The 11,699-nt window shown below is 51.0% G+C and overlaps 1 protein-coding gene across 1 annotated transcript in view; it reads right to left on the bottom strand.

Annotated features, from left to right (window-relative positions):
- Positions 1–10,902, bottom strand: part of TNR (tenascin R) — a 28,944-nt gene extending 18,042 nt beyond the window's left edge. The window contains exons 1-6 of the mRNA XM_010189550.1: positions 10,407–10,902; positions 7,238–7,714; positions 6,533–6,796; positions 5,391–5,506; positions 2,733–2,883; positions 7–62 (exon numbers count right to left, since the gene is read on the bottom strand). Of these exons, the coding sequence (XP_010187852.1) occupies positions 7–62; positions 2,733–2,883; positions 5,391–5,506; positions 6,533–6,796; positions 7,238–7,714; positions 10,407–10,902 (1,560 nt within the window). The remainder of the gene's footprint in view (positions 1–6; positions 63–2,732; positions 2,884–5,390; positions 5,507–6,532; positions 6,797–7,237; positions 7,715–10,406) is intronic.
- Positions 10,903–11,699: the final 797 nt, after the last annotated feature.

The following is an 11,699-nucleotide window of genomic DNA, read 5'->3' as shown; positions in this document are numbered from 1 at the left end:
CTCCACGAAGGCCACCGTGTCGGAGACGTCCCGCACCAGGATCTGCGTTGGGCCGTCGATGACTGCAGAGCAGAGCGGGGGAAAACAGCACCTGTTATTTCAGGAAAGCTGGATAGGGAAGGGTCGTGGCTCTGGGAACACCAAGCTTCGGGGATGCTTCAGCCCAGCCTCCCAAGTGGCCCGAATTAACAATCAGGGATGAGGCAGGGAAGAGATGTGACCACCCCCGCCAAGGTACTCACAGAGTTTGGTCCCTGGTGAGTTCCCAGTCCCTTGTCCCGATCTCCCGGCTCTTTCCTGAACCCTCTCATTTCACCAATGTCTCTCCCAAGCTGTGGACACTAGAGCAGGACCCAGCAGCTCTCCCATTGATACCCATTACAGCTATAATGCAACTCATGCCTTTCCTTTGAGCTGGTTATCAGCCACAATTCCTCCCTGGCTTTTTCAGGCAGCATCTCCCAGGATAAAACCCCCTACATTTAACTGTGATCCATTTTCTTTGCTCCTAGATAACTGCTGGTACTTCGTGTATAGAAAAACATATACTTTTCCTTTGCGCCCGGCTCTTCAACCCATTCAAACTGCTCTTATTGATGATCTCCTTCCACTCAATTTACTCTTTTCCAAGCTTTTCCATCACTCGCAAAATTTATCAGCAATGATATTATTTCTTTCGAAAGGCGTTGACAATGTGTTAAATAACATGGCACCAAGGACTGATCCAAGCATTGAGAACTGAGGAACGTCTCTAGAAATGTTCCTGTTTTGGTGCCAGCTCCTGGTTTGTAGTTAAGCTGAGAGATCAGCTTGTAAAGCTGTTGACATGTCAGCAGTGGGGAGAGAGGAGAAAACGCAACTGCTCTGGTGAGTCTTTGTCACTAGTTGAGACAGGGGTTACAGTGGCCGTCCACCAAAACCTCATAAAGGGGTTTTAGCTAAATTCGTATCAAGGATCTACTGGGATGCTATTTTGAACATTTCTGCTTTCTTTTGCAGGGAATGTGGGCTCTTCCCTCCTCTGCGTCTGCCAACACTCAGCCTCTGGAGATCATGTGTTCAAGACTGGGTGATGGATGCTTCGAGTGCAGCAGGATCTAACTGAGCATGGATGGACGATGGGCCAAGTCTGGCCATCACTCCTGTGCCATGGCACCATTGACACATGGAGCCTGCTGGGCAGCCCCTTTTATCACTTACATGGTCACAAGGTGGGGAAAAAAACATGCTTGTCCTGTAACTCAGGCTATACTGCATGCAAGTGCATCTAACACACTAGATGTATTAGAGAAATGACACTATAGAATAAGGATGGGCTGAATGCTGCAAGCCAGGGTGGGAAGTCCTGGGGACGATGTGCTTGGGCAGGGGTGGGAAGGACCAGGAAGGGTTAGAGAAGACATGTAGAGGAATTGGGAGCAGTTGGCTGGGATCTGGGAACCAACCACCTGTGAGAGAGGGAGGACAGCAGGGAAGCAGGATGTTTAGTTAGGAGTTGGGTGTCCAGCTCAGCCAGGACCATCCAAACCCTGAATCTCCAACTGCTTCAAGTTGTCCAGTCATCCAGGTGGTACTGGGAAGTGTCAAGTGCCACTTGACTGTGCAGCATGAAACCATGCTTTTGCTGTTTGATCCCGGCACAAGGTGTTGAGGCAGAATGAGGATGATGGGGGCAAAGCTACAGGGGTGCTGCAGAGGAGAGCAGACACACCAGCATGGAGAGGTCTTCAGGGAATGGAGAGGTGGGACCCCACCACGCCATCTGCGCTCCCCTGCAATGGTCGACCACTGAGTTTGAAGTACCAACCTCTCTTTTATTTCTTCTGACTTGCTAGGGAAGGGAAGATTTGGACTTGACCAGGAGATGTCTCTGTTAAGCCATGTCAAGCTGAGCGTGGGGAGGCAAAGCAGGAGGAGAGGACTGTGTAGAGCAACCTCAGACCTGCAGCAAGCTGCTGCTTGTGGAGGGATCCTCCCTTTGCTCTCACCATTGTCTGAAATTAGCAGCCTGGAGAGAGCATCACCTTGTTATAACCCTCTGGCAGTGATTTAAAGGCTGTTTCTGTTTGCAACAGCTTGGATGGAAGTAGACGTCTGCCTGGCTGCCAAGGCAGGCTGCAGCAGATCTGGCATGGCGAGTCTCTTCTCCCCAGCGAGCTCTGCCCATCGCCTTGTCTCCTTCGTTGAGAAGAAGAAAACCTGGTTGAATTTCCTCTAGCCCATGGGATGGAGCAGTGAGCAGTCACATAAGCTGGTTAGGAGGGTCGAATAAGCTGCAGTTGTTCCTGGCTCCCTGCCCTGCTGCCTGATTTGCCTGAATTGGTGGGAGTAGAGGGCATTTAGTAGCACAAAAGCAGGAGGGAGTTTTAATCTATTATATATGAGTAGGCAATACATTTATAGAGATGTTTCTTGGGGGCATCCAGCCTCTGAAATGTGAGATTAGCAGCGAAGAGGAATTTATCCAGCTATATAATAAAAGCAGACCTGAGCCTTCGCTCCCAACCCCATTAACCTCGCCACGGTTTCTGTGCTTGTGGCAATCTGGGAGGGAGCAGGACGAAATACTGCTTGAAGAAGCTGTTGCTGCAATGCACCTGTAGCTTGGGCAGTTAGGTGGTGTTAGTTTTACCCCTGCCCATGCAATACCAGCCTGCTCTTGCTGCTGGGAGCTTACTTTGGGGACCAAGCCCTGGGCGCTGCTGTGCTGCCCTGGGGCTGTTCTCACTCACGTGTTGAGACACTGTCGGAGGTGGGAGGGCTCCTGGCTTGTTCCTTTAGGGCCACCAAGGTGACGGTGTACTCCTCCCCCGGCTTCAGCCCTGTCTGGTTGAAGGTGGTGACGGTGCTGGGGAGCTGGGCGATCACGCCGCCCTCGTTATTCTGCCAGGGAGTGGAAATAAGTGTTAAAAAAACCAAACAAAATGGTGTTTTGGCCAGACTGATGCATGGAGAGGAGGTTCTCCCCACATCGCATCCTTCCATGCCCAGCCCTGCACCCCTTAATTGCATCCTCGCCCAGGCACGTGCCACTGTGGAGGTGCAGAAATCCAGGGTGAAGTTTCCCACCAAGCGTGGAGCACCCACGTTGCTGGACTGAGGAATTCCCCCTCATCCCTTCTTCCACCCCATCCCACCCCACAACTACTGTATTTTGCCAACTGTGTGTCTGCTCTTCTCCAGAAAAGAAAAGGCAATAAAACCAAAACCTGGGCTGGTCTCCTTTTCCCTGCTGTTCAGGTGCCAGGAGCCTTCTGCTGTTCATATATAGGTATGAAACTGTAAGGTCTTTATTTTGGCATCCCCTGCTTTTTAAGTAACTTTACTAAACTCATTATACTTTGCGGTTTTACTCTGAAAAACCTCTAAGGCTTTAAGCAACTGCAAATGTCACCTTTCCTGCCAATGTTTGGACAAAGGATCTTTTCTTGCGCTGTCTTCACTAATAACACACTAAACAAATCTTTGCACATGGCTCTCAATTCATATTCATCTCTTTTCTCATTAAACAGGAAATCTTCCATTTTAGCCACAAATTGCCATCGTATTTGTCCTAATTTTCTTCTCTAAATCCGTCTTCTCTTCATCCTTCCTCCCCACCATCCTCAGCACATACAACAGATGGGCAATCCCCGCCTGACCCCACTTTTGGGGGGTGAGAACATCTCAGGGATGCAGAGGACCAAATTAGCATCCTCTCACCCAGTTTTTGGGAAAGCAGAGCGAGCTCAATTTTGCTCATAGAGGTTATTTGTGATGCTTCTGCTACAACTGCTGTTTTTAGCCTCCGGGTATAGATTTTATGTTTATTTGGGGAGTGGCTATGGTTTAGCGTTTGCCCAAGCAAGCGTTGCTTCGGGCAGCAAAGGAGACAGCACCCTCTGCCTTATTTTAGGAGAAAAGCTGGCGTTGGAAACGAGAGAGGCCAATTTTGAGAGCCAAGGGGCAAGGAGGTGCCTTCATGGTGCAGGACCATGTGCTTGACTGAAGGATGCAAGAACTACAAAGCCCAGTGAGATACAACCCTTCCCCACCCCAAAAACCTGCATCCAGGAACAGACATCCTTCAGCAACTTATCGCCTCCTTTAAAGCCTGACATGTTTGTGCATGGTTTTAAGTTTCAAGCTTAGAAATGAAAAGGAGGACCAATGGCTTGTATTTTGGGGCTGGCTTGAGAAAAAAAAATCCCTTGCTGATGACTCTGTGAGGAAAAGTTTGCTTCTATGCTGGTGATTCTTCATCCTAAAATGGATATATCCCCATTTATCTGCTTCAGGGGGATGCTGTTGAGTTAATTCCCGAGTATCAGTGAAATGTTTGCAAGATAGCTATTTTTTGCTACCAGAAGCTCTTCCCTGATGTTACCTTATTGTTTCAGCTTTTATCCTGACGGGGAATGAAAATTACTTTGGGGTTTATACCTGCAGTACCTGAACTTCGATTTCCGACACAATTTGTGTGTGGATGTGCCCAAAATTGCACCTAGAACCTTGCAGCCTTTTTGGAAATGAGGGAATGAGTTATTTAAGGAAATTGGCCCTTGCTTTGTGCTGCGTAATGGTACTTTACAGTTAAGAGCATTTAAAACTTTGGGGCCAAGTTCTGCAGTTCTCCACTGCCCGGAGCTGCCTTTGACTCCAGCGAGGGTTTTGTACAAGTGAAAATGGCATAATTGAGCCCTTAATCAGCATTTCTTTTACTGCTGGGACTTGAATGCTCTTGTAAAGAGGCTCCATATACAATTGAAGCTATACTTATGGCTAAATGGTGTAGAAATTATGAATATAGATTAAATACTTGATGTACAATTTTTGTTGCTGCGCATAGAAAATATGCGATATTTGGGGCAGCATTTTCCTCCTTTCATCTTTTCTGGCACAAATTCTACCTGTTCATCACTGCAATTAAAATTCCGTGGCAGGAATTAGCTGTGCGTGTGACTCGGGGATGATGAAGGTTGTTTGAGAGCCAGTGGGTGCTCGGTTTGATCCAGGGTGCTTTGGGTAGCTTAGCGTGCAGAAAACAGGGGCAAGGAAGAGGAGGAGGAGGAAGTGCCACAGTAAAGGAGATGGAAGGGGGAAAAAGGAGGGGACAGCAAGAGGCAGTGAGGCTGGAAGATTTACTTATTTAGATGCTTGTCTCTTGATTTTATTGGGGAATTTCATTGAGGACGTGTATATCTTGACACCAAAGACTGCTGGGGAAATGCAAGCTGGCGATTTGAGGCTGCGGTGTTTGGGGTTGTCTGATGTGAAACACACAAACTGCAAACAGAGGTCGGGGTTTTTTTGGGGCAGGAGGTATTTGGAAGCTATTTTAGGATCCACCTGCTCAGTGCTTTTAGGGTGACTGGGTGTAGCCTGTGATGCTGTGTGTGCAGCAGTGGTACCTTGGGGATGAAGCTGATCTCCCAGCCATCGAAGGGGAAGGAGAAGGGCTCCCACTGCACCTCTGCCGTTGTCTCTGTGATGGTCTTGAACTTCAGCCCCTGCGGCATGGCGAGGTCTGGAAGGGAGCAGGGAGTGGTGAGCAGAGCGGGGTGTGTGGGTGCTGCTGCCACCATCCCACTCCCTGTGGCTGTTCTGTTATCTAGGCAATGAAAACGGGGAACCTTTTGGTAGCTTCTAGCAGTCCCTTTGTCCCCGTTCTGGGCAGGCTGGGGGGAGAGGAGGGAAATGCCTTGGCTGCTGGACACCAAAGCATCCCACTGCATTACCATGCGAGCAGAGTTAGTGAGGGGGTTGCAAAAGGGGTGTTTGGGTAGTTTATGTCTTTCCCTGCCCTCTGTATCTTTAGTTTCCTAGGATCCTTTCTGGAGATTGCCATTACAGCTTAATACTCCCATTTTCCTCTGCACTTCATGGTCCTGGTCAGGACTATGCACAGCAGCATCCCCTCTTGCTGCACTATCACCCATGTCATTGGGATTCATCATGGGGAACCCATCTAGGAGCGGGAGGAGAGCCTGTGATTTCTGTGATATACTGCAATATTTTCTATGAGGAAAAAAGTGTAAGGTATTTTGGGCAATATTCCGGGGGCTTCAATCAAACACTGAAAGATTCCTTGATTTTTAGTCCTTTGGGTTTTCACTGAGTCTGAGAAGACTCAGCCTCAGAAGACTGAGTCTTTCTGCAGAGGGTGGGCACATTTCCCATTTTCCTATATCCCTATACAGATATAAATGAGGATAAAAATATCCTCAGTATTTTTTGAAGTCTCTATTTTCTGCTGCTAGAAGGTTTTTATGGAAAATTCTTCACCATGAGGTTGGTGAGACACTGGCACAGGCTGCCCAGAGAAGCTGTGGATGCCCCCACCCTGGAAGTGTTCAAGGCCAGGTTGGATGGGGCTTTGAGCAGCCTGGTCTGGTGGGAGGTGTCCCTGCCCATGGCATTGGGGGTTGAACTGGATGAGCTTTAAGGTCCCTTCCAACCCAAACCATTCTGTGGTTCTATGAAAATGTGAGCCATCTTGAGCATCACCTCTGGTTATCTGGGTGCCAAGCTATAAGTGCACTAGGATACTTACTGGTCATCACCTTGGAGGTAACAGGGATGCTCAAGACATCGCTGATGACTGCGTAGACGCTGATGTTGTAGGCAACGCCTGGCTCCAGCTCTGTGATGGTGATGCTGCTCCAGTCCCCAGGCACCCGCTGCTGGAGCTGGGTGCCCCCCGGGACTGCTGGCTGGTAGGAGACCACGTACTCAGTGGCTGCCCCAGGGCTTTCCCACATGAGCTCGATGGAGCTGTCGCTGATCCCTGTCACTCGCAGGTTTTCAGGAGGAGCCACTGATGGGAAGGGCAGAGATAAGGAGAGTGTCAGGGTGTGCATGGCTTATCCTCCCACCCAGCTGTGGGGAAGGGTGCGTGGGTCTGCTGGTGGGACATGGGCATGGGCTTTGGGCTGGCAGTTATGTACTATCTGCAGGCATATTAACTGCTGTAGCATGGCAAAGGCTCAGGAGAACCTGGCTGCAGCTGCTGTTGCACCAGGGGTTTGCCACCAATGTTGAGACAAATGGTGCCTTTTGTTTTCCTCCCAAACTTTTGCCTGCGGCAGGGACAACAGGGAGGCAGTCAAGTTGCAGAGCCTGAGCAGGTCCTCTGTGACATGCTTTGCCATGCATAGGTTTCTCCCAGGCTTTGCGGTGCTCCCATGGGGCTCTGGGCATCTTGAAGCCCTCGCTCATACATTATGGCCTGGCTCTCCCCACGCATACCCCCCGCTACCTGCCGAGCAGTCCTGTCCTTCGTAGCCGTCCTCGCAGACGCAGAGACCATCCTGGCAGACCCCGCGGCCACTGCAGGCGTTGGGGCAGTGCAGCGACCCGCAGTCCTCGCCGGCATAGCCCTCCTGGCAGACGCAGGTGCCGTTGATGCAGTAGCCCTTCCCCGAGCAGTCGCGGGGGCACCGCAGCTGGGAGCAATCCTCCCCGGCGAACCCCTCCTCGCAGACGCACTCACCATCCACGCAGAGCCCGCGGGAGCCGCAGCCGGCAGGGCAGCGGAGCTGGGAGCAGTCCTCACCCCCGTAGTCGTTGTCACAGATGCACTGGCCCTCCAGGCAGACGCCGCGGCTGGAGCAGCCTCGGGGGCAGCGGGGCTCGGAGCAGTTGCTGCCCGCCCAGCCCTCCATGCACACGCAGCTGCACGACTCCAGGCTGAAGTTCCCGTGGCCGCTGCACTGCGGGGTGTAATCCAGCTGCCCTGCAAGGATGGGGGACCAAGGGTCAGAGCCCCACTGGGTGGGAAGGGGCAAAAGGGCAGCATTGTCCCCGGATCAGCCTGTCTATGGGCTGTGGGGAAGGGGCCAAGATGTGTGGCAAACAGGGGATGGTCCTCCCTCTGGTTGAGCATACCCAGCTCTGGGGAGCTGGTGGCTTTAGGACTGGCAGGGGCAGAACTGGTGATATGGGTTTATAGTGGGGCTTGGGTGGGACCCCAGGTGTTTGTCCTTTGAGAGTGCTGGCCTCCATCAGCCCTGCTGGGGTGCAAGTGCTCCCTTTGGCTTCTTTTCAGCTCAGCACTCTGGCAGTGGGAACCTCCCTAGACCTCTTACTGGCAAAAAGCCTTTCCTGGCCAAGCCCTCTGCACCAGCCATGATTTAATGGGCTCCTTCTGTCTCCTCTCCACCCTCTGTTCCTTTTCACATGTAAGAAGTCCCAGTCTACTTGCTCTGTCTCCTACAAGAAGCTGGTATATACCCAAAGACATGATCTTCATCCTTATCCTGGTGAGCCTGATTAAGAGGGAGCTGTTGGCTTTGCACAAAGTATAAGAGGTTTGGGTGTGCTGGGGCCTTGAACAGAACACTCAGGGATGAGGAGGGATGCACAGGGACAAAGGCACCAGTTACTCCGACATTGCCAACACTCCCCTCTTCTGCCTCTCAACATGGACCCATTGCTCCAGCTTGGGGTTTACCCCAGCTGGGCTAATATTTCCTTGCTAATTTTTACTGCTTTTCTTCCTCCTGTGAACCGAGGAAAAGCAGAAACCCTTTCTGTGCTTTCTCCAACTCTTGGGAAACCTCTGCACCACAAAGACCCCAAACTGCATAACTTTTTGTCCCACAACTAAGTTTTCCACCCCAGCTGAGCTCCTTGAGCAGCTCCTATGCCGGATGCAGCAGATGCTCACGTAACAGGGGTTTAACGCGCTGTGTCAGACAGACCCGTTTGTGTTACTTTGCGGGATGGTTCCCATCTAAACTGTGAACACTGGGAGTAGCGATCAGGTTCTCTTCAGATCTCAGCCTCTAGCTGAGTTATCAAAAGAGAAAGAATGCTTGTAGGTGTGCTGGAAGAGAGTGGCTTTCCTTGGGGAAAAGCCTCAGGCGGTAGAGTTGGAATCCTGATCTCCTCTGCAGTGCAGTGAATTGAAAGCAACTCCAGTAAAAAGAAATGAAATTACTCCAGTTTTAGCTCAGCGCATCTGCGATTGGAGTGGAGACTCCACCAAGCGATGAATGTTTAATGAGACTGTCTGCGTATGTTGCAGGTGACACAAATGGGCCCATTGGAGTTTCAAATTAATACCTTTAAAACAAGTTTTTCCCATTGCGTTTCCTACGTGATTTTAACTCTTGCTTTGCACACAGCAGTGGCACATGCGGGTGTTTTCAATTTTGTCTTTTTTTAACACAGCTGATGACTGTCACACCGCAGGGGCAGTGGTGGAGGCTGAGCCCACAGCCTGAAATGCAGTGACTTCCTCCGGCTGCACGGGAGATGTCAGCCTGAGCCACCTCACTGCGTGTCCTGCCCCGGTTTCTCCTTCCCCGACCCACACAGCCTTGGAACAGCTTTGGTGAGCTGAGTGTGGGTCACTCCCATTTCATTTTAATGAGTCCTCAACATAGAGAATTTGGGGTACCACCAGAAAAATCACACTAATAGCTGCAGAACTTAAAAAAGGCAGTGGGCATCGGAAGGAAAAGGGTCGCTTTTGATTTTTCCTCCTCTCTGTTGTTGTTCTTGGCCTGAAAAGCTGTTTGCCCCTGGAAAGATGCCCTGTGCGTCTCTCTTCACTTGCTGGCTTTTCCCACCAGAAGCCCTGCTGTATCGGAGCCCCGTGCTGGGTTGGCTGCAGGAGGGATGGATGCCCTTTGTGACAGCCCCTCTTACCGACCTCCCCAAGACGTAAGGAAAACCATCAGCGTGCTAGCTCCTGTGCTGCCGAAATGCAGCCTCTAGCCCAAACCGTTCTTACCCCATCTCATCAACTACGTGCTGCTTCCCTGGCTCTGAGAAGCAGCCGTGGTGAAACGAGGGGACATCTTAGGTGGGGTAACCCTAATGAGGGCTCTCAGAGAGCTGCACAGACTGCACACGTTGTTATTCAGATGAAGTACCCTGTTGATGGTTTTGTGCCTTTGTTACAGGTTTTGGATGCATCTTTCATGGCAACAGAAGTTATTCCCTGTATTTTTTTATATTTTTTTATTTTTTAAACTCAGCTTTTCATGCACATTCACTCCTCTCAGAGAGGAGGTGAAGGGATTTATGGCTGGCTTCCATGGTGCTGCCTTCAGCCCAGGGACAGCTCAGGAGCGTGGCAGCTAGGTCTCTCGTCCCTGTCCCACGTATGGTGGCAGATCTCTCACCCTGCTTACCCCTTACCTGTGGTAATTTTATCTTTCATGGGACTTTAGGTGGCTGTTACGGGGTTTCTGCAGCGAGCAGGGCATGAGGGTTCAAGTGACCAAATCCCTCCTGGGGGTTTTCCTGCCTTGGAGGACCTCAGCTGGGCTTTTCCTAAAGCCACAGCTGCACTATGGGTGAACATTGGTTTTCCTGCGTCGCCACTCCGAGTGACATCACTGGATTTGTATTTACTTCTCCTGCCTTTTGCTCAAGCCCTCAGTCCCCATCAAGAGCTAACAGGACGGCATTACTACCTGTGGCTGCATTTTCTTGGCAGCAATTGGAGTTGCATTGGTCCCGGAGTATGGAGACCTCTCTCTCCAGCATCTCAATCCTGCTCAGCAGCTCCTGCAGGGACGGGAGAGAGGTGGAGCACTTGCAGGCCTGCTTGGGCAAGTTTATCCTGTGGGTGAAGGTGACCCGGCTCTCGCTGTCAGAGGTCTGCTCCGCGTACTCTGCCAGCCGGTCGTCTTCTGAACTCACCTCCTCGGCTGAAGATTTGAACATGGATGAGCAGCAGCTGTCCAGGGGGATGTTGATGTTGTAGATATGGTGGAAGACCATGGGCTGCTCTTTGATGGATGGGCTGCAGTTGGCAAGGCCACCTTCCTCATCCACCGCTGGCCTCTTGGCCGGCTCTGTTGTCACCTCCAGCCGGCACTCAAAAGGCTTGAGGACAGCGCCCAGCAGAAGCAAGTTGAAGCTGAGAAGCACATTCCTCAGGACTGGGTTTTCACTGTCAGTCCCCATTTTCTTGAGAGAGGAGAAGCCTTCTAAGCCAGCGTTGGTCAGCTAAGTGTGGGGAGGACCTGGGAACGCAGAAGGAAAAGAACATGGTTGGTGTTAGCCCTGAAACTGTGCTCAGCTTAGAGAGGCAAGTCCTGCTGGACAAAGGCATCCAGAGGAATGTGGGACTGACTTGACCCACGCACAGTCCTGCTGCCTTTGGTGAAACCTAAATCAGTCCTCAGCAGAGCCTGTGTCTGATGGGGAGACCTTGCCACAGCCCTTGAACAATGACAGAGGCAACTACTTGCTGCTATTTTTTTGAAGGAAACAGTTAACCTGGTACTAACAAAGCACCGAATACATGTGTTTTCAGAAGAAAACACCCCATGTGAGATCTACTTTCAGTTTTAGATCAGTACAGTGCATAGGGTCCAAAGGGTTAACACATGGGTGATGGTGATGCATCCCTGCGCTCTCCTTCCTCGACTTTAGTGCCCCAGGAGCAGCGCCTGAGGTTGCTAAGCTTCCTCCAGTAGCTATAGGAACGGCAGCCTTGATGTTAAACACTGTTAAATTACACCATGCAGGCTCCAGCTTGTTCATGTCGATGCTCTGAGCAGACAAATCCCACCCATTAAACTGGCTTCACCCCTTACCCGCGCTCTGGATTACAGGTTAACCTTGGATGGATTTGGAACAGCACTTCTCGTTCTGCGAGCCTCTAGGTGGTAGTCCAACCTCTGAGGACCACGTTCATTGCCAGCCTAACATCACCAGTGCCAGTCCAGTTGTGCTGGGGATGGATTCACCCCCATTAC

Source organism: Mesitornis unicolor, unplaced genomic scaffold (genome assembly GCF_000695765.1).
Source record: "Mesitornis unicolor isolate BGI_N332 unplaced genomic scaffold, ASM69576v1 scaffold9938, whole genome shotgun sequence".
Classification (NCBI taxonomy): Eukaryota; Metazoa; Chordata; class Aves; order Mesitornithiformes; family Mesitornithidae; genus Mesitornis; species Mesitornis unicolor.
The sequence above is the reverse complement of the archived record's forward strand: the minus strand, read 5'-3'. Positions and strand labels throughout refer to the sequence as shown.